The following is a 24,428-nucleotide window of genomic DNA, read 5'->3' as shown; positions in this document are numbered from 1 at the left end:
TTCCAAGGTGGAGTTTTTATGAAGGATAGTCTTAACCTTGTTTTAACTTGTATTCTAGATTACTATTTAGCATCAAATAAATTATCCTTAAATCAGGTTATTAAAAGCTTAAATGGACTGTAAAAGCCTAAACTATTAACTAAACTCTTAAGGAAGAGCTGCCTAAAATAGTTACTAGTTTAGTGTTTTTTCTTTATTTACTCATACGTTCATTCCCACTATATGTTCAAGCATATACGTGGATAAGAATGTCAGAACTGCCATACTTTGTTTTTAGTGTTTAATGCTTATTCCTTCTTCCCTACCACCCATTTAAATAATGTGTGTTATCATTGTCTCAGCATTCTATGCAAAAACCTCCATTGATAAGCATTTTAATACTTACTGTGTGCTAGAAATTACTCTGTGGATTGCATGATTAAAGATGAAAGGGACCTATTGTCCTTCCAGGAAGCCATAGTCCATGTAATGGAGAAGTCAGATCATGAAACATAATTACATTCAGAATGATGAGTGCTGTGGTGAAGGTATACACAGGTACTACTGGATGCTGGAGTGAGGGATGAAGGGAAAGTTTCTCAGAGCAGAATATTCCCTTTCTCTGTATAAGAGAAAAAGCAATTTGCTAACAGTAGTGTAATTGTGGTTATTTTTTCTCTTTGTTCTCTTTCTGCCTTACTTAACAGCTGCAGAGCAAGTAGAGTGACTTGAAAAGGTTTTCAAGTTCTCATATTGGTTATTTTGCTTTTTATTTTTATCCTTTTCTCCTTAACAACAAAATAAGGGAATCCAAACAAATGTAGCATGTGAATTTTATAGCCTTAGTTAAATAAACTAATTTTTTGGGTTTTAAAAAATTGGCTGTTTTCAACTACACTGAGATTTGAACAATTAAACTCAGTAATGTGTGGATTTCATTTCTGTGAAGATATGCAGGAAATAAAGTAATGAAAGGAAAAATGTAGCTTTTGAAAAATCTGGTTTATAATTTTATTCATTAATCTTATGATTCACCCATTAGGTGTAGTCAGTGTGCTAATTATATAAAGATAAAACATAGGCTTTGCCCTTAAAGCAGTGCTTCTTTACTCTTTTAGAGGTCGGGGATCCCTTGAGAATCTGGAAAATTGAGAATGTCCTCAGAAAATTAACATACACATAAAATTTTGTAAAAAATTTTAAGGAGTATCATTTTTTTTCCACCCTTGAAACCTCAATTAAAAATTCATGTCTTAAAGAATTAACAAGATAGTCGTGCCATCTGAGCTATTAATTCTTAATAGTGATGTGGATGTTCCTCTATAAACAATTGGAAATTTTAGAAATCAGAATTTAAGTTTGTATAAGAAAAAAGTTCAGTGTATTTTCTGTTAGTAGGAAAGCATTTTCCAGTAATTTGATTTTTCTGGCACCCAAAATAAGTGAAGTAGGACTCTTTAATTTTATTTTGTTGCAGAAGATTAAATTTAAGGTTGAGTTCCACTTTGTTTGCAATAGTTTGAAAAAAGAATAGTTAATGCAGATTTTTTAAAAAAAATTTTCCTTTTAAGCTTTGTGTCTTGTAAAATGTGAGTTTGCCAAATTTTCTTCATCTGCTACAGATTAGGTATGCCATTGTTGCTGCCATGTGGCGGCGCACCCCGTGCTTCTTAAACGCACTGACTGGAGGTTTATCGCATCACTTGTTCACATGCACGGAGCCTGGTAACAGCCTCATCTGTATCTTGTTAGCTTCATTTTCTTATTTTTTAAATTTCATTATTTATAAACTCAACATTGCATTTAAAAATAAAGGCTAGTTTTAATGAATTAATGCTGCTACAAAAAGTCATTGCTAAAATTTTCATACTGAAACAGATTTTAACTTTTGTTAAAATGATCTATGCTTTATTTAAATTGTATTTAAAGCAGGCATTTTTTACCTGCCATTTTAACTGTATTTGCCAAATTCTAAATATAATTTTGAAAATTGAAATTGAAGCTTTTGTTTATGTGGCAAAAGTAAGCTTCAGGACTGGGCTGTGTATTTTTATTGGCATGTAACAGTTAATATGAGCTCTACAAGAATTTGTGTTTAAAGAGTTAAAGTGATCAACAGCTACGATTTAAAAAACTGTGTATTAAAACTGTTTTGGTTGGCTCAGTTGTGCAACCTGTTGAATCTTCTTGAATCCTGATTTCATAAGACCGGTTGGATAGGTATATCCCAAATTATTGTGTTTATTAGTCTCTTATCTATTGACAGTTTTGTTTAGAGAATTCATCTTAATCTTTTTAAACTGTCGTTTTTTTCCTCCTAAAAGTAATGTTTATTGTAAATAATTTAAAATACAAGGGAAAAAAGGTCACTTGTCTATCACCTGTAATGAAACCAGTTGAAATGTATTGTTTTGGTTAATTTCCATTCATCTTTTTCCCCCTATGCATTATATGTTATTTCCTCTCTCTCCAGGCATACTATTTTAATAATTTGGATCACTGTGTTTACTATTTTATATCTTTTTTTCATATAACATTTGTAATTCTCCTGGTCATCAAATAATTTTTGAAAATGAACATTTTTTTCATGGCTGCAGAGTATTTTATCATGATGGTGATTTTCACCCTTTTATTCCCAGAACAAACTCTAAAACATGTTCTCACTTCCCATTCTGCAATTTAGTAAAGTGATTTGGTTAACTTTAAGACTGTGGGATAGTTTTTTGAATTCAAGACTATGATACTTGTGGTTCAATTGCAGTGATTTATTGTATTCACCAACATTTTAAAACCTTAAATATATTTTGTCAGTATGCATGTAGATTTTGATAACTGGGTTTTGCTACTCTGGAGATGCTTACTTAATTTACTCTAGACTTATTTATACAAGTTTAGAATTACATATTAAATGCAATTACATTAAAATTTTTTTTGCTTTTATGTAAAATATTCCATTTGCCATGATATTTTTGTGTCATGTAATTCTCTTTTTCTGAGTTTGGATATGATCAACGTATATTCCTAAATTAAACATGTATATCTGTATCAGATCAAAAGCTCTTTTATTTAGGAAATGCCAGTGTGTGTAGACCGGGAGTTTGTTTTGTTACTTCAGTTTGACGTTTAAATGTGTAATGAGGCATTTGCTATGCATTTTCTCGGTATAAGCTGCTTAGGAACTGTTCTTACAGCCATCTCTGTTTGTGTATCCATTTTAACTGTATGGCCCCGTAAGCCTTTGAGTTTGTGATGCCTGGTGTTGACAGTGACCCATTTTTATTTTTATTTTTTTAATGTCTCTAACTTTCTCTCTGTCTCTCTCTTAAACTTTTTCTCTTATCTCTCTTTTAAAAGACCTATTATCTTTGTTGAGACAAACTCTCTATAATACTTAGTACTCAAAAATGAATGTTCCTGAGCAGGAGTATGTTCCTTGGGCAGGTGGAACAGGATTGTCTTTGGAAAAAAAGGAATGAAATATGCATATATATTTAGCATTAATTTAGAATAGGAATCTAGCTTATGTAAAAATTTCTCAAATTAAAAAAAGTTTACAATAAGCAACTATACTTTTATTCTTTTTAAAAGATAACCACCTTAATGCTGCTCAGGTATGCGATTGGAAATCTTATTTACCTAACATTGCAGGAAAATAAGAGTTTATAGCAACCAATTTCTTAAATTAGGGATATTAAGTTGATCAAGTATCATAGCATAACTGCAGGGTTCACAGAATTCATCTTTTAAAGTTTATATTTGATTTGTATATGTAAAATAGCTTGTCAGTTTACTTTTGGACTATCATACTTTGTTAAAATTGCACAGATTATTAATTTCCAAAGATAACTATTCATTTCTAATTAAACTTGAATTTTTAAGTAACTGATGCCCCCTTGTGGTGAAAGGGATATTTTGCTTTTGTTTGAATTTGGAGAATGATTATTTTGACTTTAATATAGTGGACATTAATGTTCACAAAGAAGCTGTTGACAATATGTAATTTGAATTTTGTAAAGCTCATTGCCATAAAATTCACAGCCTTACCCTGTATTGTCTCAGAAGTGCATGTAACCAAGCACATACAATGAGACAAAATTTTGGAAGCTATTTAATTACAAATAGCATAGGGATTTTCTGATCTTATATATGATTTCTTATGTCTTTGTTTTTGTGTCTCACATAGGTGATGTACAGTTCATTGATTATGAATATTCTGGATACAACTACCTGGCATATGATATCGGAAATCATTTCAATGAATTTGCAGGTAAAATCCAGGGCTTAACTAATAGAACAACATATATAACTTTGAAATGATACTTTTAGAATTTTTGTTTTTTTTTTGGTTTGTAGTTTTTCTTCAGAGAAGTTCACCTGGGAGTAGGAACAACATTTTTTAATGCTTTTCTGACCTTGTTGTTTGTTTTTTTTTTATTTCTGGAGGAAGGAGAAGAGATGACCCTTTCTTTAATTCCTTAAGGAAAATAAGAAAAGAAATAATACTTGTGGCTTAGAGTAAGACCTGATGTAGTATAAGGTGCTTTATAAATCTCCTCTCATTTTCTTCCTCCACAAGAATCCTGTCACTTAGGTTATTCCCAGTTTACAAATGGAGAAGTAACTTACCAAGATCACAGTAAAATACAGAGAACTAAGATTTAAAAAATTTTTTTTAAATCATTTAAAAGCCCTTTGTTATTTCCATTGTATACTTGAGCTTTAGGACTAAGAAGCTCAATAATTTGTGTTTTTTTGTCTTTGGCTATGAATAATTGAAAAGCATTCCATTTATCCCTGAAAATTCATCTTTTATCACTGTTAAGTATAAAAGTTTTAGGTTTATATTAAAAGGAATTAATTTAAAATGCATTTTATGACTATATTTAGAAACACGACATGTTCTAAAACTAAAGATTCCCCCTGGAAATTCCCCCCTGGATGGTATATACTTAGTAGGAACTTTTCATTGCTGAATTTATATTTGTATAAGTTCATGCATTTCTATATTTTCATATACTTCAGGTTATCAGACTGGGAAAAAGTTGGGGAGGATTTTAATTTACATGTTTTCAGTTATTTTCCTACACCAGACTTTTCATATACATACTATATCCCCACAACATGTGCTGTACATATTTTCACATATCTTTGGGAGGGAAAACAGCTGTGCATATAATGAGATATCACCATATCCTTGTTAGTATAATGGGTAGTCACTGCTATGAAAGAGGAAACTCCAGTGATCCTAGGATGATTTTCTGTAGGAAAAAATTGAGCTAAAGCTTGCAAGTTAGGTAGAATTTGAAGGAAGGAGGAAGAAAATGTCAAGGTGAGTGTACCTGCTTCTGGATATAAAACTGATGAAGGAGAATTTAGGGCTTGGGTATAAGACCAGGGAAGTAAAGTTTGGATCAACTTATGCAGAATGTTGAGTGCTAGGCAAAATAGTATGAACTTTATTTTCTAGGTTAGCATTTTTTCAAACTGCACATCTTAAAACCAATTTGCAGGGTAATTATTTTAAAGCAAGGAATGGAAAAGAAAAGAAGAAATATCAGAGTTGGAAGGTATAGTTAGAGTACATATTGTTTTGTGGAACTTAATACTAGGAGAGTATATCAAGTTTCAATATAAAATGTATTTCTTACCCCGGGCATAATGGTCAAAAATGTTTTTAGAGCTGTAGTTCTAGGAAATGCTCTAAATATTAGTGTGCATAAGAATTTCCTGAAGTGCTTATTAAAAGCACTTTTGATGTTGGTGATGATGAAATGTATTGTGTTTTAGAATTTAAGTTGGAATACATTATGATTTTTTGGTTTATTTTAATAAATGCTATTAACATCTAGTTAGGATTCCTATGGGATTTTTTTTTTTTAAAGATTTTTATTTATCTGACAGAGAGACAGAGCTAGAGAGGGAACACAAGCAGGGGGAGCAGGAGAGGGAGAAGAAGGCTTCCCGCGGAGCAGGGAGCCTGATGTGCGGGGCTCGATCCAGCACCCTGGGATCATGACCCGAGCCAAAGGCAGACGCTTAACAACTGAGCACCCAGGCGCCCCGTCCTCTAGGGATTATTAAATACATAAAGATAATGTGTTTTTTAAAATTTTTAGAGTACTTTTTTTCCATTTCAGGTGTGAGTGATGTAGACTATAGTCTCTATCCAGACAGGCAACTACAGGGCCAGTGGCTGCGTTCTTACCTCGAAGCCTACAAAGAATTTAAGGGCTTTGGGACTGAAGTTACTGAAAAGGAGGTGGAAATACTCTTCATTCAGGTCCAATCAGTTTGCTTTGGTGAGTTTAAATATAAACAATGAAAGTTTTTTTTTTTTTGGTAAGATTCTTTAATATAATTTTTAAAAAGCTTTTAAATTTTCATCATCTTATAAAACAGTTTCCCATTTTGAATTTTGTGCATTTTTTGTTCAAAATAAGGACAAAACACTGTTGTTTACAGTTCCTCTGTTGTAATGCTTTTGAGGACAGAGATTTTGTTTCATTCACTTACATATCCCTAACCTCTAGAAAAGACAGTGCCTACCCACATGGTAAATGCCCAGGAATAATTTAATGAATGATTCTAGTTAGAGTTAGGGTTAATTGTGAAGCACTTCTTTACATTATATCTATTCTCTTTATGTTACAAAAAACATATAATCAAGAACAGATTTATGGGAAATGAGGTTTTTCCACAGTACAGTTAATCATCACATCTTAAGATATTAAAAGTAGATTGGAAGAACCAGTAGAATTGTTTTCATAACCAGTATTTTGTCTTTATCTTCTTTGATAAGCGGTTATTTCAAGACCCACTTCTCTGTACTCTTAAGCACATTTGTTTTTTAAAAAATAGTTCATTTAAATTACCTTTTGAGAATGTGATGAATTAGAATGAGCTTTCAGCTAAGGTGTTACACAATTAAATTGAATACTAGTTTGAAGTTATTTTAGCTACTTATTTTTAGTTTTAATATAATTTGGTACAGTTGACATGGGGAATATTTGCTGTGTTGTCTTTACAAATAGACCCTGTTGATGGCTCATAGGTGTACTGTTTCCATTGTCTTAAGAGCAGCATTTTCCCAGAGCCATTCAGAATACATCTCAAGTAAGAGGATGTGCAGAAACTTGATTCATCTTCTATTCTGGTATCTATTTTCAGTAGAACTGTTGACTAAACTAATGGCATGCTCTCCAGCTGGCCCTAGGATGCCTGCTGTTTCTTTATATTCTATTTAAGCATGATCTTAAAGTAGGGAATGTAGGGTTTTTTTCTCACAAGATCACTTAATGAGCTTTAGAATCACCCTAATACTTCTGTTTAGCCAGTTTCTATATTAACATGAGGAATATTATTGTTGCTATAATTTATATTTTTTATGCACCCATTAACATAAATTATTCCTAATGCGTTGAATTTATTAATTTCCACAAAAAGTCCACATACCTTATAAATTTCTTAGTCAAAGAACCACTGTTTACTATTAGAGAGCTAACTTGGGTTCCTTGTAAACTTTTGATGGTAAAAATTCAACAACTTTGGATACTGTGGTTGTATTATATATACATGGTATTGAAAAATAATTCTGGATTGATTATCAAATTGTTTATAAATATCTATTAATCAGGTATCTAGTAATTATTATTACTTTGGGTCATGTAGATTGGAGGCTTAAAAGAAGAATAAAACAGTGCATTTCTTCAAAGTACTTATAATTAGGAAGGGCAAATAATGTACAAAATACTTCTTTTTGGGTAACATTTAACGCCCATCCCTATTTAAAATACTTAGCAAATTAGAATTGGAGGGAAACTTACTTAACCTGATTAAAAAAAACAGTATTTAACCTGTTTTTTAAAAAAGAATATATGAAATGTACAGCAGACATATTCATGAAATGTCACATGTTCAGTAGAAGGTCTTATAGAAAAAGAATTAGAGGATGGTTGAGACAAAAAACTTCAGTACCTTTTTAATAATGCTGCTCATTTAGCGTGTCTTCAATTTACATAATCTTTAGTTTTCATGTAATCATTACACAGTAAGTTTATGCTCTGAGATTCTCATACCAGTTTCCAGTTTTTCCCCATTAAGAAACCATTGAGAACCAGTTATGAAGCCAAGTTTCTTTGAATTCCTCCTCTTATTTAAATTGTGCTGGAATCCTCTCTCTTTTGAGGTGGGTTACTTTCTTGCATCAGGGGCCTCTTTTGCTATCTTCAGAATAGAAAGAATATAGCAAAATTTAGATGAATGCTCACATTTGGCTTCAGCCCTCTTACTGAGATTACTAATTTTCCTGAGATTTGATGAATCTGCCATTCTTTTTCAAGATTGTTTTTGTAGGTTTTTTTTTTTTTTTTTACACTAGCCAGTTTATGTAATTCTCTTACCAACTCTTAATTTCATCCCACAGTCGTTTAGTAAATGTCTGTCACAGTCTCAAGTGTTTGAATGAGTAAATAATTGGAAGGTAGGGGGGAAATAAAAGCAAACCCTCAATCTTTTTTCTTTATCATCTTTCATGCACTCTTCAGACCACTGCAGTCTTGTCTTCTCCTCTCACTATTAAAAAAAAAAAGTTCATGTCAGGGTTACCAATAATGACTTAATACTAAGTCCAGTTAGACTTTATCTTTTTTTTTTAAAGATTTTATTTATTTATTCATGAAAGACAGAGAAAGAGAGGGAGAGGAGGGAGAAGCAGGCTCCCAAGGGAGTAGGGAACCCGATGCGGGACTCGATCCCAGGACCCTGGGATCATGACCTGAGCCGAAGGCAGATGCTTAACCATTTGAGCCACCCAGGCGCCCTAGACTTATCTTTTTGTAAACTTTGTCTTTATCTTACTTGCTCTGCCCCATATCATTTAACAGTATTTGCCATTGATTTAGAATTTTCTCTTTCATTGCCTTTTGTGATAACCATTCTTCCTTGGTTCTCCTCATTTGTGTTTTCCTCCTCAGTTTCCTTCCTTGACTCTATTTTTTCTTCCTCTTTTCCCAATCCTTTCATAATACTGGTGTTCCCTAGTGTCCTGAATATGGGCTCTCCCCTCTCCTTTCACTTTATATACTTTCATTGGGTGATCTAATTCCATGACTTTTTTTTTTTTAAGATTTTTTTTTTTTATTCATTTGAGAGAGAGCGAGCGAGGGCAGGAGCAGGGGGGGAGGGTCATTGGGAGAGGGAGAAGCAGACTCCCCATTGAGCAGGGACCCTAACTTGGGGCTCAATCCCAGCACCCTGGGATCATGACCTGAGTCGAAGGCAGATGCTTAACTGACTGAGCCCACCCAGGTCCCCCTACCTAATTCCATGACTTTTAGTGTCCTTTCTGTTAATGATCCCAAGTTGAATTGCTTTCCTCTGCCAATCTCCCGATTAGTATCTGCCTCTATCTGGTGTTCCATTTGTAATTGAGCACAGTATGTCCAAACTTGAATTTTATTTCATGCACCCTGTCTTCTGTCCCATTATTATTCTTTATTCTGTCTTGGTTTAATTAAAATATCATCTGAATTCTGTTTTCTGAAACCAGGAAAGGAGGAATTTTCTTTTACGTTTTGAGTTACTCTTCATTCTCACATTTTTTTCTATTTCCAAGTTCTGTTACTCCCAGTTCCTAAGATTCTCTCAATTCTAACCCTTTCTCCTTAATTGTATGATCTTTGACTAAGCTCTTAATCTCTCACCTGTGTTAGCCTTTGCCGATCTCTTTGCTCCAGGTTTTTTCTATCTGTATTTCATCCTGTCATTTAAAAAGTTACCTTTTTAATAACTAGATCTAATTCATGAATCTAATTTTATCACGTTCATACTTTATGGTTTCCTGTGACCTATAGAGTGAAATCCAAATGATAACATTCTTCAAATTCTTATTTCCATTTTCCACCTCCCATTTCTGCTCTAGCAGAATCATCTTGTTTTCTGTACGATCCATGATGTTTGAAGCCTATATGCCTTTTTTATAATTATTTCTTCCTACCTAGACTGCCCTTTTCCCCCTGCATCCTCTGACAAGTTCCTCTTGTTCCATTTGGACATGTCTTAAATACGTTTCCTCCTTTGGGACTCTTCCTTCTTTGATCACTTGTCACAAAGACCTCATATACATTATAAAACTGAAAACTGAGATGATAAGTGGGGAAAAGAGGGTTTTTTAGGATTTTATTTTTAGAGAGTGCGTGTGCATGCTCACACATGAACACACACACACACAGGCAGGGAAAGGGGCAGAAGGGGAGAGGGAGAGGGAGAGGGAGAGAATCCCAGGTAGACTCCACTCCTAGTGGGCATGGAACCTGAGCATAGAACCTGACCGACACAGGCCTCCATCCCATTGACCCTGAGATCATGACCTGAGCCACGTGGGATGCTCAACCGACTGAGCCACCCAGTGCCCTGGAAAATGGCTGGTTAAATGTTTGTTTATTGCTGAGGGCATGAGCAGACTTGTAATATTAAAAGACTTCACGTGTCATTGATTGTTTACTGTAACTAATATTAAGATGGTAAACAAAAGTAGGTATTGTACTGTAAAATCAACTAGAGTATACATAATGGGTTTTTAAAGCTGTTCAGAGTCTTTAGACACATTATTTTCAGACTTTGGATTATTTCTAAATGAAATCTTAAGAGTTTTTAGGGGTTTTTCAGAAAGGATACATTTTAGTTATTTGTTCATCATATAAAGCCTTGAATTTTTCTTTTGCAACAGAGATGAGTAGCTTAGAAGTTAAAAATGCCCTTTGATAGACTTACCTATCTATAAATTCCAAATCTGAAAAAAATAGGTAAATCACACAGAACATTACATTATTTTATTTGGACTTAAATATTCTCTTTGCCATTTTGGGGAATACAAATGATGAATGGACTCTTTCCTGCATTTCCTTTTCATCCATTTAAGACTCTAATTTTACATATAAATTTTTCATTTTTCACCCTGTAAAAGGTATTAACCTGCCAAAATGAGATTTTTGTAAAGTTTTATGTATAATTCTTGTCTAGTGTAGAATCATTTATTTATATGAATGAATGCTGCCTGAGGTGGAGGGAAGAGCTGGTTTGATGTTATTTTTAGGTGTAGAATTTCCCACTTTCAGTCTTTCCTACTTACAGAATTAGCCTAATAGGAGGACATTACAGTAGCATCTACAGATGCTTTTTGTATCACTTAAAATATACCTAAGTGATTTAGACTAGTGGATCTCAAACTTTCTGGTCTCAGGATTCCCCTTTACACTTCAAGATTTTTTTTAAGACCTCTATGAGCTTTTGTTTGTTTAGGTTAATTGTGAAGATTTATCGTATTGAAAATTAAATTCAAATTATTAATAATTTTTTAAAATAAAATAAACTTCTAGGGGTGCCTGGGTGGCATAGTCCGTTAAGCATTTGATTCTTGGTTTTGGCTCAGGTTGTGATATCAGGGTTGTGGGATTGAGCCCTGCATTGGGCTCTGTGCTCAGCATGGAATCTACTTGAGAGTCTCTCTGCCCTTTCCCTTTACCCCTCTTGATTGTTCCCCCTGCCAAAATAAATGAGGTAACTATTTTCTGAAACAAAAACAATTAGAAGAATGGCATTATTTAAACATTTGCAAATCTCTGTAATATCTGGCTTAATAAAAGCTGGATTCTTAAAACTACTTTTGCATTTCATCTGTTGCAATATGTTGGTTTGGTTAAAGTATATAAAGAAAGTTCTGTTTCACACACGTGTTGTTGGAAGAGGTGAATATTTTGCCTTTTCAGATAATTGTGGATATTCTCTTTGCTACTTCACCAAAACTCAGCAAGTGATCATTTCTTAAAGGTTAGTTGTAATGTGCAGTCTGAAAACATCAGTTAACTTTTTGTACTCCAGTACAGTATAATCCATTGGTTTACCTTGCACTTTGAATGACTCTTTTAGTAGTGTGTGATTTTGTAGTTTTAACATTAGTAAGTAAGTATTATTTGGAAAATACTGATTTGAGTTTGTATAGATCTTACAAATACTGATACATCTTATATAAAAATATCACATCCATTGATACCACAATCAGTATCATCAGAAAAAGTTTTAAGTACTGTATTGAGAAGCTGTTAAGCTCACAGGGTCAAATACAGATTTTCCAAAGTTCTAATTTTAGGTTGAATACTTGAAGACTATCATTGGCAACAACTACTGTCAATTAGTTTCATTGAAATGACAAGTTCTCTTTTTTTAATCTGAGAAATATCTGCCAAATGTCCAAGTCTAATAACTAGTTCGAATATCAGTTATTCTTTCAAGTAAAAATGATTTTCCATTAAAGATGTACAAGTTCAGTTCACAACTCAGTCATAAATGTTTTTTCTTAAAAGAATCTTCCTCCTTTGGGTAGAAATACAATAAAGTGAATAGTTTCAGTGGCTTCATAAAGGACATTCTTTAGTGAGACTGGCCTTTTACTGTGTGTAGTGATGATGTGTGTGTGTGTGTGTGTGTGGATGTTTGGTACCGCTGTCTTGACATATTGTAAGGTACCAGTAGCTTCACCCACCATTGCTTTTTTAAACCATCGGTGCAGATATTAAGATAGTCAAAAAGGCAAGTAACACATTAATAATATTATAAAAAATAGTTTTGGGCCTCAGGAATCTCCCATGGTTGAGAACCACTGTTTTATACTTTAAAAAGAAGGAAGGTGCATCTCATCTCATAATTCACTTCTCAATACCTGAGACATCCTTGGGTAGAAAGAAGACCATTTTTGAAAATTTTTATTATTTTTATCATTCTTATTTATATAATGATATTTATTAGCATTTTATTGAATGTTTGTTACATACTGGATATAGAGACTAGGCTCCAATGAATCTTTTAAAAAAAAAAACTTGTTAACATAAACAGCATTTAAATGAAAAATAACTGTTTTCCAAAACAAAAAACAATTAGAAGAATGGCATTATTTAAACTTTTGCAAATCTCTGTAGTATCTGCTTAATAAAAGCCAGATTCTTATATCTACTTTTGCATTTCATCTGTTGCAATATATTGGTTTGGTTAAAGTATATAAAGAAAGTTCTGTTTCACACATGTGTTTTGGGAAGAGATGAATATCACATCTTCATTTTACAGATGGGGAAACAAAGGTACAGATGGGTTAATTAAATTGCTCAAAGCCATACAGCTAGTAATTTTTGCAGTTAGACTCCAGAGCTCAGCTTTTTTTTTTCCCTAAGTTAACCATTAGGCTTCATGTACATGTACTTTAGGTGTTTACTCTTTACAACATTGTTTATTCTTTCTATATTTGATGGAAGTTATATATTTCTGATAGTGATTTTTTTGAGGAAGTTAAAAACAAATGCAATAATTTTAAAATAGATATTTTTACAGCAACATACTGTAAAGAGATCTTTAGAGGGTAAAATTTTTTTTAATATGTATAATTTCTATTAATCCTGTGTGGAATACAGAATGGCTAATAGAGTCTCATCTTTTTTTTTTTTAAAGATCTTATTTATTTATTTGACAGAGAGAGACACAGTGAGAGAGGGAACACAAAGGGGGGGAGTGGGAAAGGGAGAAGCAGGCTTCCCGCAGAGCAGGGAGTCCGATGCAGGGCTCCATCCCAGGACCCTGAGATCACGACTTGAGCTGAAGGCAGATGCTTAACAGACTGAGCCACGCTGGTGCCCCTAGTTTCTCATATTTTAAGTGATGATTTGGACATTAAAAATTTGTGACTTATTGAAGGTTGCAAAAGGAGTTAGTGACAGGACCTGAACTTGAACCCTCACAGTTCTCAATTCAAATTAAGAATCCTTTCTCATACACCGTGTTGTTTTACGTTACCAGATTGGGTTGTTTGGTTGTTTTCATACCAAGATCACGGCTGTGGAGTAATTTCTTTTTAGATACTTTTGTTGTTACTATAGGGAATTTAGCTGAAATAAGACCCTTATAAAGTCTTTAAGACTTTTTTTTCTAGTTGTAATATTTCTAGTTGGAATAGACTACTTCGTGGGAAGTGGAGTTTTAATGATTATCAGAATCTTAAAATATTTTCGTGTTTAACTGGAAATAGATTATAAAGCACACACACAAGTAGTTATTTTACAGTCCCTACACATTCATCTGTTTTTCTCTTAAAGTCTTAAGACCCATTTTTCTCTGACATAAGTAAAATCATGTTACTTTATGTCATGGTTGGTTATGCAGAATTGTTGGGCCAGTAAAAATTGTTTTCAGATGTTATGTCTAGAACATTTTTCATATTTAAATATATCTTTTGTTTTTGAGATTTGGGCTTTTTTGTTTATATTTTTTATGTCAAAAAACAAAGTCTTTTGGTAATTATGTATTTTATAGGAAAGCCTGTTAGCAATTATAACCAACATCTATTAGTGCTTATGCCGAACTCTGTCTCCACAAAGCAGTTACAGGAATTGGGCGCTTATGTTTTAAGCAGTTATAATATATTCTAACCTCTTTTGGTGTGGACAGAAGTGATCTGTAGCCATCCAGGTAACCGCACACTTTAGTATTACCTGTGTTTTAAATATTTTATATAAAAAAAAGCATCAAGACAGTATTCTGCATGGAGTTGATGAAAAGGGGAAACATTAATTATTTGATAATTGTTTTATAGAGAAATATATTATCATAATTCTTGATTTTCCTTCTCTCCTTTTTAGGCTTCTCATTTCTTTTGGGGATTATGGGCTTTGATTCAAGCCAAATACTCCACTATTGATTTTGATTTCCTTGGGTAAGTTTAATTGTGCTATACGCATTACATTTGTCCCTGCTTTTTTTTTTCTCTTTCGATGTACACGTAGAACCCATAGGGTACACTGTAGTTATTATTTTAGTCAAATGTTATAAGGGTTGCATACATTTAAATAATTGGTCTGCAAGGAAATTCTGGTATCATCTCTTAAATACCTGTATTAGGAAAGTGTCCAGTAGGTGGTGCAATAAACTAAAAAATATGTCCTTTGAAAAATCCTAAAACTTTAAAAAAAAAATCGGTTTAGAAGGGTGAGTGGAAAATGAAGAAGGATTAAGTTTTTCATTTTTTATTAATTCTGTTGTTATTCATTTCTCACTAGGTATGCAATTGTTCGTTTTAAACCAATACTTTAAAATGAAGCCTGAAGTTACTGCATTAAAAGTGCCTGAGTAAAGAAGAGATTTGATTATTCTCAAGTAGCTGAACAATGCTTGTGTATCTTTTCTTAAGAAATTTTGAAAAGCCAATATTTGTTAAAATTCTCTTGTTTAATTTGGTTATCTTGCTTTACAAATTATGCCTCTAAACAACCAATCTATTTTTTAAATAGACTGAATGATGTCAAGAAGTATACCTACTGCTATCAGTATGTGGTGGATTAGAAGTTTGTTAAATCTGCAAAAAGTATAAATATGTCAGTTTAATCCTTTCTTTGATAATTTAATCTATGTTATATGTGAATTATTTATTATAAATTTAACATAATTCTGTGACTGCTTTCATCTGTTTCATCTGTTGGTTGAGTGTAAGCAATGGAAATGTTCCAGAGAAAATTTTTTTAAAGTTTTACTTTAATAAAAAAATCTAGGTGTTCAGTGTAACCTTTTTATCTTGATACACTATAAGAAATATGAATCATTCACTCTTGAAATGCCAGATACTGGTATAGATAGCTTAGGGTGTTCATAGAAAAGTATCTGTGTATGAGGGTAAACTACATTTACTGTCTACGTTTAGTGGTACATCTTTTTGAATTGAATATTGGAAAGTTTTTCTGGGGGGGAATATATCTTAAAATTAAATTCTCCTTTCCATACATAGTCTGGCAGTATAAATATTAATATTTACCTATAATCCTGGAATAGATATATGATTTTATGTTACCAAAATCTGCATTAAATAATGTTTTCATATACTAAATATGGTCATTTAAGTTGCTAGTTCTTAAAATTTGATATCACATTTTTTTAAACCAAAAATTTTGTTTTACTTATTGAAATATTCTGTGTTTTTGTCTGTTTACCTAGTAGAACAAATGCTCATTTTTGAAACAAAGATAGAATGATTATCATACTTGGGAACAAGAAAATAGCATTTAGATAGATTCTTTTTTACCTTTCAAGATTCATTCCTTAAGACTTTGTTTCATGTTTTAGTTTGGCTCCGTCTTTAGAGTGATAGCAAATGATTGCGTGATATATGTAGCTTCAGAGAAATAAAATTAAAAGCAGTTAAAAGAAATAAGGAACATTTAGGACATTGATCTGATACACTTAAAATCTAACAAAATGTGAATTAAACAAATATTCATGGTAGGAGGGCTTCTGTTCTAGTTTCTCTTGATTTTGTTTGTGTATTTTTTATTTCGTTTGGGAATGAAAGGGTGGCAATTATATGGAAGGAAGTTAGATCTTTGCAATAAGTAGGCTTCAAGTTTTGAAGACTGCTTGCTGCTGTGTGGAGTTGAGCAGTCATGGTTAACTTTACTTAGAAAATTAGTCTGACAAGCTTTGCACTTCGGTCACATAAGTGCCCATGTACAAAGTTGACTTAATGAATCTGCATATTCAGAATATGCAACTACAAATATATCCTCTGAGAAATCTTCTGGGGAGTTTGATGTATTATTCCAAATGACTTATATTCTCAGATAAGTGCTTTAAAATACTTGGATTATCTCAAGATGTTTAAAGCTAATAAAGTAAGTAGAAACACTTAAAAGGCCATTTTAAATGGTAAATTCTAGTTACATAAATAGAATCTTAAAATCTGCTTGTGTCTATAACAGTGTTAGACTAAGATTTGTTTTCTACCTCCCCAATGTTACAAATGTTCACTTCTGTTTTTATAAACCATATTACTATAGGATCAGTAGAATTTTACCTAATTGACTGAATGGAACCAATTAAACAATTAATAGCTTTTTACATAATGTTAGAGTGAGCTTGAAGAATTGTTTTTGGTGGAATTTTCATCTGTGGTTGGAACATTTTCTTAGGACAATGAATAATATGTAATACCCTTGATTTATTTTTTATTTATTTTTTATTTTTTTTGTTTTCTAACTTTACTTAAAGTGCAACAGTATATATCTTGGAGAACTATGGGAGGAGAGAAGACCAGTTTTCTACTTTACTCCATATTCTTCCAACTACTTTGAGTAGAGATTCACTGAGCCTTTGCTGGTAGATTGTGCATAGCTGCTAGCTGTGATACTCAGAGAGGTTCATACAGAACTGAATGTAAAGGTGAAGAGAGGCTCTCATTTTAGCCCTAGGAGTATGCAGTGGAAGCTGGAAACAAAATGAGACATTTAAGATATTTTCCCCACTCTGTGGCTAGATTTTGGGTGTAATGATGCTCCCACATCCTGTACAGGTTTTTGGGATCATGCTGCAGACTAATAAGAGGATTCAAAATTGCTTCCCTTTTTATTGACCATTTAAAGGATTCTAAAGGAAAAACAACCCTCTAAAATTTGTCCTTTGGCTTGCTGAGATAGTCTGTTGCTTTTTTATGTTAAGCTAAGGAACTTGAATGCCTTACCTAATAACTCAGCTGGTAGTAAGTTCATTTTGTAAATAACGAAAATGGTTGTTAGAGAAGTGGCATTCATGTATACTCGTTGTTAGTCAATAGACCATAGTGGCCTGGATGCTTTAACAAGCAAAATTCCACATTTTTTCCTTTTGTTCCTTATATACTTGTATGATCTTACCTGACCAGTAATATATATATATATATATATATATATATATATATATATATATATTTTCTTTTTTTTTTTTTCCCTCCTGACCCTATGCTACCACCTGATTTTCTGGAAATCAGAGAGATATGGTAGTAATCATACTGTTCACATGGTCATTTGAGATCAACATGAGCACAAAACTCAACTAGGTCTGCCTGGAATGTATATAAAACGGTGTAAATAAAAATTTGTAAAGTAGTGTGAATTGTATGTTGCATATGAGATTGAGTATTGTTTTGCATTTTCTTTTGTAGATTTTTTTTTTTTTTTTTTTTTTGGTAAGCAAATGATTCAGCTCTTCGGTTTTAGACTGGAAATAGCCAAAAGTTCTGGCTGCACAGTGGGATAACAAGAGGAACTGGAAAAATAGGGTTTATCAGTTTTTGTTAATGTCAGTACTTATTTATTTAGCCTCTCAGTGCCTAATATGACTTTTCTTCATTCTTTAGTTGGCCATTAGTTTTTGTGAGATTAGGTTCCTATAAGCAGTAAATTAATACACTGCTAGAGCTCCTTTCTTTGAGTCATGATTCTAAGCTAAAGCAAATTAAAAATATAATGTGATGATTGCAGACTGAAGTATTATCCTTTCCTATTTTCAAGGTTGTTAACTTTTTTTCTACAAAGAAGAAAAAACCTTGAAATTTTACATGTCTCTGTATGAATCTAAATCCCATATATATGAGATATGATAATAGCTCTTGGTTCAACTTAAGCATATCTCATGTGGCTTCTCTAAATATGAAGTTGTTCATTAGGGGATTGTAAAAGACAAAAGATGTAAGTCATGAGTAATCTTTTAATGACTGCTATTTTCATCTTTGCTGAACTACAAATATTTATTTCAGCTTATAAATATGTTACTAAGCTTCCAGAATTAAAGGAAAAAAATTCCCCCAAGCACTCACAATTAAAAATTAAAAACCTTCACTTTATATAGGTTATCCTTTTTTATATTATACAAAGATTTCTGTATCATTTTAATTCCTTCATAATAAGAATGAGAATACTATCAGTTTGATTTTCTGCTTTAAATTGCTTTTAATAAGCATTTTAGATGCATTCCAAAGTGATAGAGACTTAAGCTTCTAATATTAATCAGTCATTCAATTGATAGACAAAGTTACCAATGCTTTATGCTAGGAGGAGAGTTTTGTTATGGGCAGCAACTTACACTACTTTCCTCAAAAGGCAAACACAAGTAATTATTATACACAAAGGAAATGAATTATAAGTATGTGGTAAAGCAGCTTTCTCTTTATTTCAAAATTGATGTGCTCTGATTTTTCTTCCTTAGTTCATTAGATTTAGAATGTCCTTTGACTGGAAACTTAGCTACATATTAAAGCAACCTGTTTTGCTTTTCTTTTCTTTCTTTCTTTCTTTTTTTTTAAAGATGTAGTTATATTGAACCACCTTTTTTTCCCAGTTACATATCACTTGTGTGATTACAGTGTTATGTCTTGGGTTTGATGTTTTTGGACAGAAAAGCATATCAGTTATTTTAAATGATATTTCCCCCCCCATCTTTGAAGCTTAGTCTGTAAATGTGTTGATATAAAAGAAAATGCTTGGGTTTGCATTACTTGAATACTTGAAAACTGAAATTAGTAATGTATCTTACATAATGAATTAGATTTTTCTTTTTTTTTGAATTAGATTTTTCTGAACACGGTTTTTACACAAACAACTTTCATTTCTGGATCATAATTTGAAATAGAAGGTTTCAACTCTTTGGGAAAAAATGACAGGCTTATAGAAAAATACCCTTTTGTGTTTCAGGCATCCCAAATTCAACTTTTTTTGTAGGTTTCTGTCCTAAAACCTGCTTTCTCTTTTCTCCTGTACTTAATGCACTTACTACGCTATAGATGTTATCAAACAGCAGGTTAAAGTAAAATCTCTGTTCATTATGAATCTTTCAGCTTTTCTAGTTATGAAAAATTGCTCTGTAAAATACTCAATCCCTAAATATAGGCATATTTTTGTTTACATCTTACCCATTAATGGTATAAATACCATTAATCATTTTAACAAAACACAAGATGTTTATAAAAATTGAAAACATGTTGTATTTCAGCTAGTTAGTGAAGGGTAAGAAGAAGCTGGCTTTGAATTGTTTCATTAGTTAAATTTCAAAACTCTTTAATAAAGGAATTTTCAGAGATAGGTTGAGACCCAGTAGTATCCATGTAAACTAGCTTTTATGGCCTGGAGAAAACGCCCAAAAAACAGTAGAGGAGACGAGAAGATTTACTTGCCATGATTGTGGTGTGCTGCTACTTCAATTTAGGTAGTGACACACTGAAATTTTATTGTCCAGTAATCTGAAGAAATTCCCTGTTGTTTATGTGTACTAAACTAACTATAAATTGGTGAAATCTGCTAAGCGGAAACTTTTTAACTGTACTGTATTGAGGAACCTTTTTACAGCTGGGTGAAGTTTCCATGATACGAAGTATTTGAATTTTAAAATATACTGTTATCATAAGAAATAAGACATGGCATTATTCCATGTTCTCAAGTAATAATTTCCTTATTGAGTTTCAGAAGAAAAAACAAAATGAATAATTGTAACTGCGTTAGCTGTATGTTGAATTGGAAAATTGTGGCATAAAGCTTAAATTTGTGTTTATCAAATGTGAACCATAGTAGTATAATGCTGCTTTGTATATACTGTAAGTGCTACAAATAGTCTCAGCACTGAAAATGTATTGATACCTCTCAAATGAATGCAAATTTTGATGTAGGTGTTTTGATATGCCTCAGAAAGTATCTGAGTGTCTGAGAACTTGTTAATCTGTTAATGGAGATACTTCCTGTTTTTCATTGCATATTTTCATGTTTAAAATCTAATTTTTACATTTTTACTACTGTTAATTTAAGTGTAAAATTTGTTCTGTGGATAAAAATGAGGTTGCCAGTGAAGAAAATTAAAAACAGCCTCATTCATGTAACTGCTTAAGTAAAAATACATTTTTGCTGTATGTTCATAAACTTTTAATGAAGTTGTTTGTATTTCTGTTTGAATATAAGTGATGTTTAGGCTTTATTTCTGTTTAATAAGGCCTTTCACCATTGATTAAATGAAGGAATGTATCTTTTTGAAGAGATTTATATTCTGTAAATAAAAATTGGTTGTAACAATAAAGTTGGGTTCTAACTGCAGTGTACCATAAATCTTGTTATTTCAACTTATTTTGGTGGTGGTTCTTTTTTGAGGGGGCAGAAAACAAGACTTCAAAATGTGTAACTATGTATTTGAAGTGATTATTTTTAAAAATTTTTTTATTAACATATATTATTTGTTTCAGGGGTACAGGTCTGTGATTCATCAGTCTTAGACAATTCACAGTGCTCACCATAGCACATAACCTCCCCAGTGTCCATCACCCAGCCACCCCATCCCTCCCACCCACCTCCACTCCAGCAACCCTGTTTGTTTCCTGAGATTAAGAGTCTCTTATGGTTTGTCTCCCTGTCTGGTTTCGTCTTGTTTCATTTTTCCCTCCCTTCCCCTATGATCCTCTGTCTTGTTTCTCAAATTCCTCCTATCAATGAGATCATATGATACTTGTCTTTCTCTGATTGACTTATTTCACTTAGCATAATACCCTCTAGTTCCATCCACTCCATTCCCACCAACAGTGTAGGAGGGTTCCCCTTTCCCTGCATCCTTGCCAACATCTGTTGTTTCCTGACTTGTTGATTTTAGCCATTCTGACTTGTGTGAGGTGGTATCCCATTGAGGTTTTGATTTGTATTTCCCTGATGCCGAGTGATGTTGAGCACTTTTTCATGTATCTGTTGGCCATTTGGATGTCTTCTTTGCAGAAATGTCTGTTCATGTCTTCTGCCCATTTCTTGATTGGATTATATGTTCTTTGGGTCTTGAGTTTGAGAAGTTCTTTATAGATTTTGGATACTAGCCCTTTATCTGATATGTCATTTGCAAATATCTTTTCCCATTCTGTTGATTGTCTTTTGGTTTTGTGGACTGTTTCTTTTGCTGTGCAAAAGCTTTTTATCTTGATGAAGTCCCAATAGTTCATTTTTGCCCTTGCTTCCCTTGCCTTTGGCGATGTTTCTAGGAAGAAGTTGCTGTGACTGAGGTCGAAGAGGTTGCTGCCTGTGTTCTTTAGGATTTTGATGGACTCCTGTCTCACATTTAGGTCTTTAACCATTTTGAGTTTATTTTTGTGTGTGTTGTAAGGAAATGGTCCAGTTTCATTCTTTGGCACGTGGCTGTCCAATTTTCCCAACACCATTTGTTGAAGAGACTTTTTTCCATTGGTCATTCTTTCCTGTGAAGTGATTATTTAAATTTATAATTCTCTGGTTTTATATAGTGTTAAAAAGTTTTGAAAAAAGTTTGCTTTCAGTAACTTGAGATGAGAGTGGAATATTATGTAACTCAGTAAACAAATTCTATTTATTTAGTTTAAAAATTCATTCTTCTAACCACTATACTTTGTATCTTCACTGTGATTAGGGCCAAAAACAGATAAATAAACTCTCTGGGACTTAGCATCTTAGTCTAGGCAGGGAGTATCCATTCAATCAGCATTTATTAAGCTTTAATTATCAGGGAATGTGATAGATGGTGGCAATACAAAGATACAATCTCTACCATCAGATAATCGTGAAGATTAATACTCCGTAACAAAAGTAGTCAGCTCTGTGTGTGTGTGTGTGTGTGTGTGTGACAAAATGTTTTCCACTTTGGGTTTATCTAGTGTTCTCTAGATATATTTCTATTAGAATGAGGTTATGTATCGCCAGCCAAAATACTACAAAAGTGATGTGTCTTTATGAGGGTATCACATCTGAGGAACTCATTGTTGATGTTGATTTTGATCACTTGGTCAAAGTATTGTTCTGTGTCTTCACCTTGTAGTGTTTATTTTTCCCCTTATGGGGGAAATAAGCAATCTCTGGAGAGAGAGAAACTTTTAAGAGTAACTATCTTGCTTGTCAAACATCCCATTTCCTTCCCCTGACTTAGCAACACTTGATAGTTGTCTAAACCAATCTTTATGATGGCTGCCAAATCTCATTTTTCAGTTCTGTTACATGATACACATATATCAGCATTTTATTGTAAGGAATCCTCCGTCTGTATGTGTGTGTATCTATATCATCTACCATTCATGTAACAGTATTTTAAGTATAGACTCTTAGGCTTCTATTTTATTTAGTAGATTATAATCTGTTACTATACTTATTTACATTGATGTTAAAATGTCTGAGATTTGGCTTGGGGGAGCCCCATCAGATCTGGCTCCTTCTGATGTACCAGAACATGTTTTGAGCACTTTATTACTTTATAGTAAAATAAGATGTTCCAGACTAATTTTGGAAACTTCCAGAGCCTTGGAATCAGCCATTTTTCCAAGGAACTTTTTTTTTTTTGAAAATGGTATTTAGAAACTTAAATCTGAGAACTAGGTATGCTCATTAGTTCTGGGATATCACATCCTAGGCCCTTTTAGCTGGCAGAGCAAGGAAGCACACATTTATATGTAATATATTTTAGAAATTGTGAGTGAATTTTGAGTACATACTGACACTTCAGTTTGCCTCTCCCATTTCGTATTTATTTTCTCCCTTTACTCTATATTTTGTTAAGAATACTATAGAATTAATGTGCCCTTTTCATTCATTGTATTACATGAGGTATGAAATGTTAATATGTTTTACTAGTGATTTTAACCTTAGTCATTTGATTAAAGTGGTGTCTGCCAAGTTTCTCCCCACTTTTTTTTTTTTTAAAGATTTTTTTTATTAGCGGGCCTGAGAGCTCTAGCACGCTAGCGCGGGGAGTGGGGAGGGAGCAGAGGGAGGAGAAGCAGACTTCCCGCTGAGCAGGTTTGCTGGATGGGGGCTTATCTCAGGCCCCTGGGATCATGACCTGAAGCTGAAGGCAGACGCTTAACTGACTGAGCCACCCAGGCGCCCCTCCCATTTTCTACCTTTTTTTTTTTTTTTTAAAGATTTTATTCATTTATTTATTTGAGAGAGAGAGCATATGAGGGGGGAGCACATGAGAAGGGGGAGGGTCAGAGGGAGAAGCAGACTCCCCGCTGAGCAGGGAGCCTGATGCGGGACTCAATCCCGGGACTCCAGGATCATGACCTGAGCCGAAGGCAGTCACTTAAGCAACTGAGCCACCCAGGCGCCCCCCCATTTTCTACTTTTAATTAATAAGCATCTTGTGGGAGGAGATACTCTGAAATGTGATTTTTGTGCTATTCTAGCATCCATTAGCAGTTTTTGCTTGCAGCAGTTAATTGTGATGTTTGCCTGTTGTTGATACTCTATTTCTCTCTTTCCTTCTACTTTCTTTCAATTTTAACAATTTTATTGTGGGGAAGCTATATTCCTTCAGTTTACTTATTTATTCAACTGTGTCAGAACACAAGGATATTTAATTCTGTAGGCTGTAATCTATTACATTTTGTTGCTCAATCTGTTACAGTTTGGTGATTGAGAGCTCCTTTGAGTTGGCTGCTGTATCCTTTCAATATGCTCATATTGTTTCTGGAGCACTTCCTTTTCTGGCAACATAAGGCTTTCCAGGGTAGGCTTGTACCTTCCCTGCCCCAACCCTCAATTCAATTATTTTTTCAAGGAGCCCTGACTTTATAGAGAATGAGATTTAGAAACTAAGATCTGGGTGCCAGGTGTGCTCATTGTTACTGG

The 24,428-nt window shown here is 33.2% G+C and overlaps 1 protein-coding gene across 1 annotated transcript in view; it reads left to right on the top strand.

Annotated features, from left to right (window-relative positions):
• Positions 1–20,906, top strand: part of ETNK1 (ethanolamine kinase 1) — a 65,897-nt gene extending 44,991 nt beyond the window's left edge. Inside the window, 6 exon segments of the mRNA XM_027592597.2 lie at positions 4,163–4,246; positions 6,117–6,262; positions 6,264–6,278; positions 14,658–14,731; positions 15,075–15,093; positions 15,095–20,906. Coding sequence (XP_027448398.1) covers positions 4,163–4,246; positions 6,117–6,262; positions 6,264–6,278; positions 14,658–14,731; positions 15,075–15,093; positions 15,095–15,148 — 392 coding nt within the window. The 3' untranslated portion in view covers positions 15,149–20,906.
• Positions 20,907–24,428: the final 3,522 nt, after the last annotated feature.

Source organism: Zalophus californianus, chromosome 9 (genome assembly GCF_009762305.2).
Source record: "Zalophus californianus isolate mZalCal1 chromosome 9, mZalCal1.pri.v2, whole genome shotgun sequence".
NCBI lineage: Eukaryota > Metazoa > Chordata > Mammalia > Carnivora > Otariidae > Zalophus > Zalophus californianus.
The sequence above is the reverse complement of the archived record's forward strand: the minus strand, read 5'-3'. Positions and strand labels throughout refer to the sequence as shown.